This window comes from Hibiscus syriacus, unplaced genomic scaffold (genome assembly GCF_006381635.1).
Source record: "Hibiscus syriacus cultivar Baekdansim isolate YM2019G1 unplaced genomic scaffold, ASM638163v2 tig00112043_pilon, whole genome shotgun sequence".
Taxonomy (NCBI): domain Eukaryota; kingdom Viridiplantae; phylum Streptophyta; class Magnoliopsida; order Malvales; family Malvaceae; genus Hibiscus; species Hibiscus syriacus.
Window position 1 is genome coordinate 12,661 of NW_024063241.1, and position 15,751 is coordinate 28,411.

The window sequence follows — 15,751 nt, forward strand, 5'->3', positions numbered from 1 at the left end:
GCTCGTGCCGTGTCTATAGTCATCGGTCATCCATCCGTCAATCAATGAAACCCAAACTTTCCAACCCACACCTTTTCGACTCCAGGGAAACGCCTCAATATCTCCAAATCGACGGACTCTTCTATTTCTTAATTCTTCGATCTCCACCGTTCTGATTAGTCATTCGTCCATCGAAACTATGCCATGTCATCCTGTTCGTTAATTTTTAACGGATGGATATTAAAATGAAACAAAAACTAAATGTTATGCATAATTTTAAAAGAAAACGAAAGTTTGTGTACTAAAACTGATAATTTAAGTAGTAGTTTACCCTTAAAATTATTGGTCTAGTATGTATTTCAAATGATATTTACACCAACAATATTTCAAACACTAGCTGATTGTAATAACCAAAGTGAATACAATAATCAAGCAAACTTGATTGTTTCATTCCGGTTGTAAGAAACCCTCCATGGCCATCTTCATTGCTTGAACTTAGCAATATTTGTATCCATTACACCAGGATCAGCACACGAAAACAAAGCAGACCTGAAATAGATTGTTTAACCTGAAATCTGACAAGAAAAGAAAATCTGGTTTTACCACACATGGCTAATATAAAACAATCCCATCGTCAAAAGCTTTAATCTAGTGAAGGGATCACCTTTTAACACTCCATCATTTCACCTTCAAACACAGATTCATTACTCGAAAGCCATCAAGCCGATCAGCATTTTTAATCAAGACAAAAAGGGGGATCCAAGCAACGCATCACAGCATATGAGAAGAGTAGGAAGGCAGCATTGGCATTGACTGTCAAACTTTAGGCTTAAGCTAATCATCTCTACCAATTTCATTAATGTCCTACAGCAAATTAACTGTCAAGACTAAGAAGTAAGAAATGTATATCTTCACAATTATTTTATATCCATTAACCCACTAAATTCAATCTTACAGATTCTTAGACTAATATAGTCTTTCTCTAAAAAGATTAATATTAGTCATGAAAGAGAAGAGAAAAGCAATAAGAAATTAGGATGAGTATAAGCTTACTTGGGCATTAGAAGTTGAATGATTTCTTTGTTCTTCAGTGATCTTAGATTCTTCTATTATGTCATTCTATCATTCTTCAGAGTGTTGTATTCTTCTGTCATGTCATTCTGTAATGATTAATAAGTGTGAAGAAGTAATTATAATTTATCAAATAATATATAATAGCATCTTCCAATATAAACAAATATAGTTCTATCATCATTATTCTTTTATATCCATTAAATAGAACCTTTAGAAGTCGTTCTTCTCATTGTAATTCTTTGGTTTTGCTTGCACAACAGAGTTTAGAGTGAAGTGAAGAACCAATCGTTGATAAGGATATTTGGAAAAATATAAATTTACCTTTTCTCGAAAGAGCTGTTGTATGGTGTGATTAAGGCTGCCTTCCCAACGCCATTCATCTGGCCACTTATTTAGTGTAACTTTATGTAACATTGGGGTGTTTGAGTGTCCTCGAGAGAACGTCTTCATCTTTGGGCATTCATACACAAGTACAGTTTGTAAGGATGGAAACCCAAAGTTATAATTCCCTGATGAGCAGAAACTCTCCAGCTTTTGTAGATTTTCAAATCTCAAAATGTTGAGTTGGGGGAAACTGATTTCATCATCATCATTATCCCCACCTTGTATTACCTCTTCCATTTCATCACATTGTAAAATAAAAAGTTCTTTGATTTGGACAAAGGTTTTAACTGTAGATGAAGTAAATACATACTTCAACTTATCACAATACCATACCAGCAACTTCTCCAAGACAGGACATGAAATCTGCCAATAAAAATTAAATTAAGATTAGATTAGATAGGGTAAAATAAATTAAACCAAGAGTCAAGAATGAGTCGTGGAGAAAATGATTTCATAACACCACTGTTTGCCTTCTTGGAATTGAGATTCTGATTCAAATCTTATTTCTGAAATATTTCTATTCTTATTTTTATGTTGTATTATCACCGAAACCAATAATTATTTATAGAAAATTTTTAATTAATATTATTATTTGATTAAATATTCAAGTACTAATTTTTGTTTTCATGTAAACACCCAAGGTTCTTTTAGGTTATTTAAATATTTTTTTGTTGTTGCAAAAACCTTAGTAATATTCCATCTTAGAGTTTAATCATATATACACTAGTTTTTTTTATTAATACAATTTTTTGTTTTGTTTTTTTTGAACGAATTCTACCTATGAGGAGGGAAGGGGGAATTTTTTTTTATATTGAACCCACGACCTAGGGGAGAGGAAATGTGTCAACTGAGAGCTTTCATTCACTTGCTCTAGATATTGTTGACCAAAATTTCAAAGTTTAAATTTAAAATATAAATAAATCTAAGAAAAATTTTATAAGATTTATTTATAATATAAATTTTTATTATAAAGATTTATTTTTTATATGAATTTAAATATGAATATTTAAATATGAGTGCTATAATATTTTATAATGATAATCTATAATTAGTTTTCATAATAAATATATATATATATATATATATTCAAATAGGTACTAATTCTATGAAGTTGATTTTCCTATAAAAAATAATTTTTACAATATAATTATAAAATTTATGATTATCGAGTAAATTATCATAATTCAGTAGTTTGTTATAAATGGTTAAACTACAATTTATCCATAATTTATTCTAATATTATTAATTTATCATCTCCATCTTTTTAATTATTTTCTAGTATATTAATAAATTATAATGTTTTAATAAATTAAAGGTTTTAATTTAGAATTATTAAACATACATGTTGATAAGATTGTGAATTAACAATTACAATAACCTGCTACAAAACATTCAATGTTGGGATGTTTATTATTTGGACACTCTAGCCCACTCATCTAAAACACTAAGAGTCTGTTTGTTTAGCTGTAATTGGTTTTCCAGAAAATGAATTACTAGAATTTGAATTACTGGAATTTGAATTACTGGAAAATGAATTACTAGAATTTGAATTCTGGAAAATGAATTACATTTCTGTAAAATGAATTACATTTCTGGAAAATGAATTACATTTCTGGAAAACATCTGGAAAACGTTTTATGATGTTTGGAAGATGTTATTTAAACATTTTTTCGGTATATTTTAGTGAAATAAAATTTTATAAATTATATTAATTATTTATTAAAGTAATAGTACTATATTATATTTTAAAAATATTAATTAGTATATTTTAATATCTTTACTAAAATATTATTGAAATATATAAATAATATTATTCATTATTAAATATATAAAAAAATTTATTATATATTATTAAAATAAAAATATAATATCTTATATTATTATAATATAATTGATTATTTTATATAATATTAAAAATATAATATTATATTACTATAAATATTAATAAATATATTTTAAATATTTTAATAATTAATATTTTGATGAAAATGATATTAAATATTTTATTAATATTAAATTCATAAAATAAAATTATTTTGAGTATTTTTGCTTTGAAGTGAAAAGTTCGAAAAATGACTTACGGAAAATGAATCCGTAAGTCATTTTACAGAAAACACAAAGGAAATTCTGTTACTAGGAAAATGAATTACATTCCGGAAAACGAATTACGTGAAATAAACACGGGAAAACGTTTTCCGGAAAACGAATTACGTGAAACAAATACGGGAAAATATTTTCCGGAAAACGAATTACGTGAAACAAACACGGGAATTCGGGGAAAACCAATTCCGTAATTCCAATTACGGGAAACAAACAGACCCTAAATTGCATTGACTATTTATAAGATTAATTATTTAATAAGAAAGAAAATTTGTATAACAACAATCTTCTGAATGTTACCATCTTAAATAATATACTATTGCAACTTAATTATGAGTTACCATCTTAAATTACAACAATTTTAAAAATATTGGCAAACTATTTTAAAATTTAATGTTTAATTGTCGTTGTATCCACTAATGTTACCTTTTTTTCTTAGATTCTCACCAAAAATAAAATTTAAATTTTCAAAGATTAAATTATCATATTAATCGTTTTAAATTTTCAAAAATAATAATATTTATAATAAATATTGATCACCATAATTAGTTAGATGAGATTTAACTAAGATTGGATATTAATACATACCTTTTCATGGAAGAGATGTTGTGGCTGATCAAGTGAGATGTTACCGCTGCTCTTTCCATCAATATTTGTACTATTCCAATGGAAAATGTCCAAGCCACGACATTGTCGTATATCTAATTTTTTTAGAGAGGTAAATCCAATCGAAATATCAGTTCCACTGCAAAACCTTCTGAGTTTGGGAAGTTTGTCGAGGTTCAAGGAATCAAGTTTAGGAAACAGACTTATGCAGCTGCTAATCCTTTTCTTCTCCTAATACTCCTTGTATTGCCTCTTCCATTTCAACACAATCAGAAACTACAAGTTCTTTGAGTTGAACAAAGCTTTTAACCATAGATGAACTAAACACACACTTCAACTTATGGCATCCCATCACTCTCAATGTCTCCAAGGCAGGACATGAAACCTGCAAATGAAAAATATATTTATTTATGTATTATCACTGAAATCGATAATTATTTCTATCAATTTTTCTTTAATTATAATATTAAGTACTAGTTTTTGCTGTCATTGAAATATCCAAGATTCTTTTACGTTATTTAAATATTTTTGGCAACAACAAATTAAGTACATAAATTGTTCAGCTCAGTTGTGTGCTACTTATTCTTTCCAACCAATATATAATTTCAAAGTTTAAATTTAAAATATAAATAAATCTAAGAAAATTTTAAACCTTGATAGCAATAGAAATTTTTATTATAATTTTTTTATCTGAATTTAAATGAGTACTATAACATTCTATAATAATAATATTTAATTAGTTTTCATAATAAATATATATTTTTTCAAATATGTACTAATTCTATGAAGTTGATTTTTCTATAAAAAATAATTTTTACATGTTTATAATTTATCCATAATTTATTCTAATATTATTAATTTACCATCTCCATCTTTTTAATTATTTTCTAGTATATTAATAATTTATAATGTGTTAAAAAATTAAAGGTTTTAATTTAGAATTATGAAACATACATGTGTATAAGATTGTGAAGTAATAATTACAATAACTTGCTACAAAGCATTCACTTTTTGGATGTTCTTAAGTCGTTTTTATAATTATAATTATCAATTCGACTATTATATTTATTAATAAGTTTATTTTAATAACAAATTTTAATTTAAAAGAATGTATTATGAGGGTATGGTAGATAGCAGCAAACAAACTATCACAACTAAAAATAACAATATATAGATATACGTAAAAAACTAGTAGTTCATTATTTGCACACTATTAAAAAATTTCAACATCTATTAAAAGTCATACTTCTTTTTTACCTTTTTTTTATTGATTCTCACCAAAAATTAAATTTCAAATTTCAAAGCTTAAATTATCATATTAGTCGTTTTAAATTTTCAAAAATAATAATATTTATAATAAATACCAATCACCATAATTAGATAGATGAGATTTAACTAAGATTGGATATTAATACATACCTTTTCATGGAAGAGATGTTGTGGCTGATCAAGTGAGATGTTACCGCTGCTCTTTCCAACAACATCTGTACTATTCAAATGGAAAGTGCTCAAACCACTACATTCCCTTATACGTAAATACCTTAGAGAGGTAAATTCAATCGAATTATCAGTTCCACTGCAAAACCTTTTGAGCTTGGGAAGTTTATTGAGACCTAAGGAGCCGAGTTTAGGAAACAGACTTATGAAGCTGCTAATCCTTTCTTCTCCTAATACTCCTTGTATTACCTCTTCCAGTTCATCACAAAAAGAAACTTGAAGTTCTTTGAGTTGAACAAAGCTTTTAACCGTAGATGAAATAAATACATACTTCAGCTTATGCAATTCCAACACTTTCACAATCTCCAAGGCATGACATAAAACCTGCAAATGAAAAATATATTTATTTCTGTATTATCACAGAAAACGATACTTATTTATATCAATTTTTTTAATTAAAATAGTAAGTACTAGTTTTTACTATCATTGAAATATCCAAGATTCTTTTACGTTATTTAAATATCCAAGATTGGATTTTAATGCATACCTTTTCATTAAAGAGATGTTGTGGCTGATCAAGTGAGATGTTACCGCTACTCTTTCCAACAATATTTGTACTATTCAAATGGAAAGTGCTCAAACCACGACAACTCCATATATATAAATACCTTAGCGAGGTAAATTCAATCGAAATACCAGTTCCACTGCAAAACCTTCTGAGTTTGGGAAGTTGAACGAGCCGCAAGTAGACGAGCTTAGGAAACAGACTTATGCAGCTGCTAATCCTTTCTTCTTCTCCTAATATTCCTTGTATCACCTCTTCCAGTTCATCACAATAAAAAACTTCAAGTGTTTTGAGTTGAACAAAGCTTTTAACCATAGATGAAATAAATAAATACTTCAACTTATGGCATTCCTTCACTCTCATCGTCTCCAAGGCAGGACATGAAACCTGCAAAGAAAAATATATTTATTTTTGTATTATCACTGAAAACGATAATTATTTATATCAAATTTTCTTTAATTAAAATATTAAGTACTAGTTTTTGCTATCAATGAAATATCCAAGATTCTTTTATGTTATTTAAATATTTTTGGCAGCAACAAATTAAGTACATAAATTGTTCAGCTCAGTTGTGTGCTACTCATTCTTTCCAACCAATATATCTGAAGCCAATGTTAAGGCAAACATTTAAAACCAAAGCCACAATATATCTGAAGGTTTTAATTTAGAATTATTAAACATACATGTTGATAAGATTGTGAATTAACAATTACAATAACTTGCTACAAAACATTCAATGTTTGGATGTTTATTATTTGCACACTCTAACCCACACATCCAAAACACTAAATTGTATTGACTATTTATAAGATTAATTATTTAATAACAAAGAAAAATTGTATAACAAGAATCTTCTGAATGTTACCATCTTAAATATACTATTGCAACTTAATAATGAGTTACCATCTTAAATTACAACAATTTAAACAACAATTTTAAAACTTAATGTTTAATAGTCGTTGTATCCACTAATGTAAAATTATTTTATTATATATTCATTTGCTATAATTTTATTTACAAATTATTAATCATTTATAATTGTAAATTGTTGTTCGCTCACTTTTAAGTTTTTAAATTGTCTCATTCAAATTATCACTTTAAAAAACTCAACATCTATTAAAAGTTATAGTTCTTTTTTACATTTTTTCTTAGATTCTCACTAAAAATAAAATTTAAATTTGAAAGATTAAATTATCATATTAATCGTTTTAAATTTTCAAAAATAAAAATATTTATAATAAATACTTATCACCATAATTAGATAGATGAGATTTAACTAAGATTGGATATTAATACATACCTTTTCATGGAAGAGATATTGTGGCTGACCAAGTGAGATGTTACCGCTGCTCTTTCCAACAACATTTGTACTATTCAAATGAAAAGTGCTCAAACCACGACATCCCCTTATACGTAAATACCTTAGAGAGGTAAATTCAATCGAAATATCAGTTCCACTACAAAACCTTCTGAGTTTGGGAAGGTCGACGAGATCCAAGGAGTCGAGCTTAGGAAACAGACTTATGCAGCTACTAATCCTTTCTTCTCCTCCTAATATTCCTTGTATCACCTCTTCCATTTCATCGCAATCAGAAACTACAAGATCTTCGAGTTGAACAAAGCTTTTAACCATAGATGAAGTAAACACACTCTTCAACTTATGGCACCCCTCCACTCTCAACGTCTCCAAGGCAGGACATGAAACCTGCAAATGAAAAATATATTTACTTTTGTATTATCATTGAAAGCGATAATTATTTATATCAATTTTTCTTTAATTAAAATATTAAGTACTAGTTTTTGCTATCATTGAAATATCCAAGATTCTTTTACGTTATTTAAATATTTTTGGCAGCAACAAATTAAGTACATAAATTGTTCAGCTCAGTTGTGTGCTACTCATTCTTTCCAACCAATATATCTGAAGCCAATGTTAAGGCAAACATTTAAAACCAAAGCCACGATTCTCATGTAAATTGTAAAAAACCCAGAAATTATGAGTATAATGGATACCTTTGGGTTGAAGAGCGGAATGGGTTTAGATTCTGTATTACTATGGCTGGATGAAGAGGAAGCTGTTGTCTCCTGGGAATAAAAGCTTTTGAAATTTGGCAAATTGATCAGTTGCAAAGATTTTAAGCAACAAAACTCTAGGATGTCATTCTCGTCATTGTCTTCCATCCGTTCCCCTGCAACAATCTCCGTGATGTTCTCGCAATCATCTACAGTTATTTGTTGCAGTTGGTTGAGATTTCTGGCTATGGAGAACGGAAACAGGTTCTTCAGTCTATCACAACTGTGAATTGTTACGGTTGTTAGGTGGCTAAGTGACTCTGTTTTGATGAATTTACCATGGCATATCTTATCCAGATTACGCAGACCATAGAGAACCATTGTCTCTAAAGCAGGGAATACTTTACGCGGAGCCAATCCCATGGACATGGAGTTAATGATCCATTTAATCTCCGAGGACCCTTGCTCTCTAATAGTAAGATACTTGAGATATGGAAAACCGTCTGTATCTAATAACTCAAAAGACATATCCTTGGCACCTTTCAATCCCTCTATGCGTAACTCTTCAGCAATCTTTATCAACATTTCCATCCCTTTATCTAAGCCGTTGCCAATGTCTAACTCAAGTTGCAACGTTTTTTAAGCTTTACTCTTAGTAATGAAAATGGAACGCTCATGAAATTCTCCTATAACAATCTTGTATCTTTCCAACTTTCTCAAGAACAAGTCTTCTTTTGGCATAATTCTGGCATCCGGAATGGATACATCTAATGCTGACAAAGAAGATAAGTTATTCAACTCTTCAAGTCGAGCATTACCTCCAACATTCCATTCACGAAAGCTATTGCCAACAAGTAGCTCTTCTAATCTATACAATTTTGCTAGGACATTTTCTGGGATGACTTCAAGTTTAGAACATTCACTCAAATCTAATAACTTTAGTTGGGTCAATTGTGCAATCTCTATTGGCAATTTCGTAATGGTGGAACCTTGAAAGCTGAGTATATCTAATTTCTTCAGCTTCTCTACGATGGCTATCTCAGACAACTCGCATTCACATAAACGCAAAGTTTGAAGGTTTGTTAATGAACGAAAAGATGAAGGCAGAGAATATGGAAAACTCATACCAGTTACGCTTAACACCTTCAGCTTATACATATCTTTGAAAAAAGTTTCCGAGACTCTGAAAGATGGATCTTTATTCAGAAACATGAGTAACTCCAAATTCGAACAGTCCACATCAGAAAGGTCAGCCATGTTGCTGTGTGGCAACGAGATAGCTGTGCAACCATTGAGATTCCCCTTCTTCAACAATTCCTTCAGATGATTTGCATCCCTTATGACCCACATTCCCTTGTTTTTTGATGCAATTGAAATGGAAACATCTCGTATAAGATCATGCATTTTCACCCATTTGTAACCTTTTCCCTCAAGTAGTAAGCTAGAATCTTTGAGCTTATGAACTAGTGCATCTATCCTTTTTCTTGCTTCTTCCATCGTGTAGATGCCTTCCAAAAGATCTAGACCAAAGCTATATTGCAGCAAATCAAAGACACGGATATCAAAACTCTGAGGATGCAGGCCGCATATCAGGAACAAAGATTGTGCTTCCTCATTTCTCAGCCATTTGTAACTCAACTCGATGGTAGAATATACATTTTTTTGCATCCCCTCTATGTTTGATGGATTTGACCGTCGTAGCTGCAGCAAGGCATCATCCCAAGACGTGAGATCCTTACCTTTCAAAGCATTTGCAATTGCTAAGATAGCGACAGGCAACCCTTCACATTTTTTCACCAATTCATTCACTCTGCGTTCATAATCACCAGATATGTCACCCACTGTTTTTGCAAAAAGAATCATCGATTCTTCTTGTGATAAAATTTCAACTTTGAAACTCTTCTCAGCACGCATGATGCAAAGCACGTCAAATCTTCTGGAAGTCAGCAGTATTTTGCATCCTGCGATAGAAGATCCTTTAGCAGCTTGATCCTCAAACGAGATACCAACCTCTTCGAGGTCAAGTTTCTGCCATAGGTCATCCAAAACTATGAGGATCCTTTTGTCGGTCTTCAACCGCTCGCGTAGCTCCATTGCTCTTCCGCTAACAGTCTCCTTCTCATAATGCAGGCCTAACATGTCAGCAATTTCTCCTTGAATTTTTCTTATGTCTGGATTATGAGTGACAGTGGTCATTGCAAATTCGTCGAACAAGTGCTCCTCCTTTACTCTGGCAGCAACTTCTTCTTTGGCAAGCGTGGTCTTGCCTACGCCAGCCATCCCGTATATTCCAACAATTCGAACACTTGATTCATTTAAGGCCTCCATAATCCCCTTCAAGGTTGTTGTTCTCGATTCAAAGGCCTTGTAACCTTTGGTCACTATCCCCTCTATAGGAGGAGAATACGAAACTTTGTCGAATTTCCCTTGTTCCAGGAGTTCACTGATAGCATGCTTCTCGTCCACCGCTTTCTTGCTGACTAGGTAGCGAGACTTGACATTCGGACACAGAGCAAAGAAACATTTATTCTTTGCTTTCTCCTCATCTTCCTTCAATTTCTCCTCAACGTTTTCAGTCAACTTCTTATCAACGTTGGCCAACCATTTAAGGACATCCGCTTCAATCTTCTCTGCATTCCTTATGGCCCGATCGACAGAATGCTGCACTCTTTCTCGAGCATCTTCCAGCTTTCCAACTTGCTCCTTCAGATCCTGGACATTGCTGTCAACATATATTAAGTACCCAAACCCACGTTTGATGACACCAAACGTGTATTCGGCAACTGTACTGGCAGCACTGCTTACAATAGATTCCATTTTTTCTTCTTCTTTAAGCTAGAAGAGAAAGACAACTATGGAATAAGCCAAATGACAAAACACCTTCAAAAATATTCCTTTAAAAATAAACCTTTCTAATACTTCAAACACCTTAAATAGAACCTGGACAAATCAAATATACCTTTAAAAATCCAAATATTAATCAATCTAATCAAATCCCTTAAAAACTCATTTTACCAATTTATCATTAATTCACCAATCTCTTAATTTCTAATCATCTTTAAGCTTCCTTAAGCTTCTATACCACCCAAGAACTAGAACCCAACTCAAAAATGCAAGAAACAAACAACTTTAAAATCTCTTACCTTAGCGATGGTTTTCACGGTAGAAACTAGAAAGGAAGGAGAAGATGAAGATACTCTCTGACTTTTCTTTCCCTTACCTCTAATTCATTTCCTGCTAAAAGAGCATTATGTCCTTTTATCGTTTAATCTTTGATAATAAGTCTTAGACAAAATTTTCCAAATTAGTCCTTAAACAATTCACTTAATAAAAATTAAATCGCTAAATTTTAAATTATTACACTTTAGTTACTGATCAAATGTTTGAGGTATTCACTTGGGGCTTGGCTCTCGGCCTTTTCGACCGCATGAAGGAAAGAGGGAGATAATAGAGTGAGGGAGGTGGCTAAGTGATTAGTTTAGGTTACATTTTTACTTAGTTTTAGGTTTTTATTAAAGTTTAGGGTCTAATCGTGTTTAGGCCTCCGATGATTCGTCATATTTTTTCATCTTGGTCACTAATTTAGGGGCTATTTTGGTTTTATTTCGAATAGTAGGGTTTATTTGTGATATTTCTCCTTATTACTTGGTTCAGAATATGCTTAGGTTTGAAACCGGGTAAATCACGTTTTAGTCCCCTAGTTTAACCACATAATTACATGTTAGTCACTAAAGTCACATTTTAATTATCTTTTTTTATTTTGGGCATATTAATTTATTTTATTTTGTTTTGGTCACTTTTTACATTTTATTTATTTTAAAATTGACATGCTTGTTTCATTTCGCTTACCTAACCCAAAAGGTCTTTGGTGACTCCAAAACATTTCTTCACAAAATCGAATTTTTCACAAATAAGTCGAGACTCGTTCCGAACTTAAGGGACGATTACAACAGTTATAGATTTGATATATTACAACTGATTATTATTTTTTTAAAACTTTATATTAACCGATTATATTTTAAACTCCTCTAATATATACTTTTGTTAACATACACATACGGTGTTTTACCAATCAACTGTTCATTTCAAACCCGACAATATTACCAATGTTTTAGCAATTGTATTCTTAAATTAAACAAAAATAAAAAATCCATTAATGAATATGAAAAATAGCTTACTTCAGCGATGTCTTTGGATAATAAAGTAAATAATAGTTTGATATCAATTTTGTTTTCAGTTTAGGATAGGATTTGAAACAGACAAGAGTTTTCGAACCACATTAGTAGTTAAGAAATTTATTATTATCCCTTGAAATATAATATCGTACATACTAAAAATATAAGTGTTCATTATTAAAAGATTAAGAGTCTTTAAACAAATATTATTCTATATTCGTCCAGATTTATGAAAAAAAATAAGACTTTTTGAAGAAATAGAGGGGAGAAGAAATAGAGAAAGTGTTATATAATTAGGATTAAGTTTATATGATATTTAAATGACGTAAATTATTTTTTAGAATTAAAATTAAATTAACTTAAAATATAAAATTTAAGTATTAATTTTTTATGATGCCAAATTTAATAACTATCACCTTTCCTTTCTTCTTTTAATGAAAAAAGACCTTGTAACTTCAAACTAATTAGAGGGATCATTTTGTTTTTATTTATTATAGGGAGATTAAAATAAAAATGTGTTATAGTTTAGAGACTATATGAGTAGTTTACCCTTTAAAATTTTAAAACTATGTTTATTCTTTTCGGCCCAATTGAATAATGCCACCTTCCTCTTGTTCCCACCATATTGGATGGCAATTTAGTCATTTACAAGCCACGCTCATAAAATACATGCCTATTAAAGACCGTACAACTTCGCCGTCACACATAGGGCTGTAAATGAGACGAGACAGATCGCGAGTTATTCAAGATTGACTCTATCAAAGTTCGATAAATACTCGGATCGAATGGACTCGACTCGAACTCGAGCTCGACTCGAGTTCTTAACGAGCCGAAACGAGCTACTCGATATTCGACTCGAAAAGCTCGTGAGCAACTCGAAAATATAATATATTAAGATTTTATTTTTTTAGAAATAAATTATTAATAATATTAATATTTATGTATTGATTTTTTTATAAAAAAAATACAGTAAGATTTCTTGTATTTAAGGTTCATGTTCGAGTTTGAGTTTGAGGCTTCAATCGAGTTAAATTTAATAATTTTTTTTCATTTCGAGCCTTTTTGAGCTGCTCACGAGCTTCAGTTTAGGATTTCGAGTTCGAGTCGAGCTTGAAAATTTAAGCTCGCGAGTTTTCGAATCGAGTCGAGCTTCATTTCAAAGTTTTCGAGTCGAGTCGAGCTCAACAATACTAGAGCTCGACTCGGCTCGTTTACACCCCTAGTCACACACATATCTCGAATTCTCTAATTATTTCTATTTCCGATAGGGGGAAAAAGAAAAGCCCGAGACCTCAGTCGACCGGAGCAACCGCTTCACCGCGCAGCCATGGGAGTACCGGCGTTTTACAGGTGGTTAGCTGATCGGTACCCGCAATCGATCGTCGACATAATAGAGGAAGAGACGAAAGAATACGAAAATGGAAATCAAATACCGATCGACGTCTCTAAACCTAACCCTAACGGCCTCGAATTTGATAATCTTTATCTCGATATGAACGGGATCATTCATCCCTGTTTTCACCCCGAGGGCAAGGTATTTAGAAGAAGAAAAAACCTCTTTAGAATTTCCTTTCCTGTGGACTATTTTAATTGATTTATTTTGTTTGTTGTTAGTGAATTCATTATGAAAATTGAGTTCCGAGCTGTTTGGAAACGTGCTTTTTGAGTGTGTTTTAGTTTGCTAAGTGTAATCGCCTATCGGGTAAATTGACATTGCTTCAGAAGGGAATTATGATGCTAGAGTTAGCTTTTAGGAAGGAGAAGGTTGTAAGTGTGGTCTATTTTTGCAATGTGTATCAAAATACAAATTTTATTGAAAGCAAGTTTCCGGGTAATCAAGTGGTGGATTGACAGACTATTGTTATTGTATGATTTTGATGGTCGCAGCTGAAAATGCATTTGCCTTGAATGTGTTTCTTTGTGTGTCAGGAAGTTGTAATATGCTTTCCTTTCTTACTATGATCTAGATTACCATGGATCTGAAAGCATTGTCTTCGATGATTGGTGCATCAACCTTTTTTGTGGTCCATGAGTTGGAATATTGTTTTTATTTCTGGTCTGGCCCTGATTTTTAACGGATATCACTTGTTTTATTTATTTTGCATACAGCCGGCACCTGCCACTTATGATGATGTATTTAAATCAATCTTCGACTATATTGACCATCTCTTCTCATTGGTTCGTCCTAGAAAGCTTCTCTATATGGCAATCGGTAGGATTTATTCCATTTTTATTGCATTTTCTTTCTTATTTAGTTGTTTCTTTAATTCAATCTTGTATATTTAATTTTTGTAGATGGTAAAATGAACCAGCAACGTAGTCGACGCTTTAGAGCCGCAAAAGATGCTGCTGAGGCAGCAAGTCTTTGCATTATTTAGTGGATCCTAATTGTTGGGTTTATTTGATTTTTCTCTTGGTTGTTTATTGCATGATAGGCAGCTGAAGAAGAGAGATTGAGGAAAGAGTTCGAGGCTGAGGGGAAAGCTTTGTCCCCCAAGGAAAAACTTGAAACATGCGACTCAAATGTTATTACTCCTGGCACTTCATTTATGGCTGTGTTGTCTGTAGCTCTGCAGTATTATATACAATCTAGGTTGAATCACAATCCTGGCTGGCGAAATACAAAGGTGTGAAGGACATTATCCTTCTTTGGCTTCAGAGATTGGATGATTCCTTGCAAAATGGAGTTATCCTTTCAGTATAATTTCCCCATGCACGTTTTACTTTCTGGATACTTTGTCTCTAAATTTATTTATGGGGCTGCATTGGTGATTATTTGAAGGTTATTCTTTCTGATGCGAATGTTCCCGGTGAGGGAGAGCACAAGATTATGTCATAAATTCGGTTACAACGTAACCTTCCTGGCTTTAATCCAAACACGCGGCATTGTCTGTATGGTCTGGTGAGAGTCAATTCCAAAGCTAGCCCCTTGTACCAAGTACTTCTGATTTTTTACAGCTCTAATAAATATTTTGGTTGTAGTGCTAATTTAGGCATTTTATTTGTCATAATCAGGATGCTGATTTGATCATGTTGTCCTTAGCTCGGGTGTGACAGAGACAACACAATACAAAAGAAACACAATGTGACTAAAGCACAAGTTCATGGCTTGAACAATATGTTGATGCTGAGAAGGAACCAGTAAACTAGAATTTATTGAAGTCCAGCAACATTAAAGATGAAAATGACATCAAATAATGCAGAGAACGGCGATTAAGAATTATTAAGAACTTACGTTGATCCATATAAAGCGATCTTCTGAACTTTAGTGATTTCAGAACCCGATTGGTTGTCCTCGATAAATATCGTCAAGCTGATAAACATGATAAAGTAAAATTAACATTATTTTACTTGATGAAGATAAAACTAAACGCGGTACTTAGTGCATAAACTATAAACATACCTACGAACATTCTGA

The 15,751-nt window shown here is 31.5% G+C and overlaps 2 protein-coding genes and 1 long non-coding RNA gene across 3 annotated transcripts in view; 1 reads left to right on the forward strand and 2 right to left on the reverse strand.

Annotated features, from left to right (window-relative positions):
- Positions 1 to 293: 293 nt before the first annotated feature.
- Positions 294 to 15,751, reverse strand: part of LOC120174218 — a 48,747-nt gene continuing 33,289 nt past the window's right edge. The window contains exons 8-16 of the mRNA XM_039181145.1: positions 7,446 to 7,850; positions 6,128 to 6,532; positions 5,563 to 5,964; positions 4,424 to 4,528; positions 4,126 to 4,374; positions 1,375 to 1,800; positions 1,033 to 1,139; positions 644 to 843; positions 294 to 554 (exon numbers count right to left, since the gene is read on the reverse strand). Of these exons, the coding sequence (XP_039037076.1) occupies positions 1,089 to 1,139; positions 1,375 to 1,800; positions 4,126 to 4,374; positions 4,424 to 4,528; positions 5,563 to 5,964; positions 6,128 to 6,532; positions 7,446 to 7,850 (2,043 nt within the window). The 3' untranslated portion in view covers positions 294 to 554; positions 644 to 843; positions 1,033 to 1,088. The remainder of the gene's footprint in view (positions 555 to 643; positions 844 to 1,032; positions 1,140 to 1,374; positions 1,801 to 4,125; positions 4,375 to 4,423; positions 4,529 to 5,562; positions 5,965 to 6,127; positions 6,533 to 7,445; positions 7,851 to 15,751) is intronic.
- On the reverse strand, positions 8,658 to 11,042 carry LOC120174210 (probable disease resistance protein At4g27220). The gene has a single exon (XM_039181140.1). The coding sequence runs from the start codon at positions 10,973 to 10,975 to the stop codon at positions 8,798 to 8,800; it is 2,178 nt and encodes a 725-aa protein (XP_039037071.1). The 5' UTR covers positions 10,976 to 11,042; the 3' UTR covers positions 8,658 to 8,797.
- LOC120174217 lies at positions 14,772 to 15,555 on the forward strand. Its single transcript, XR_005521148.1, has 3 exons — positions 14,772 to 14,960; positions 15,116 to 15,235; positions 15,349 to 15,555. It is a non-coding gene; the product is annotated as an uncharacterized LOC120174217 (long non-coding RNA).

Bases quoted from the DNA above. Each gene is read 5' to 3' on its own strand.
- LOC120174210 (XM_039181140.1), bottom strand. From the start codon at position 10,975: ATGGAATCTATTGTAAGCAGTGCTGCCAGTACAGTTGCCGAATACACG.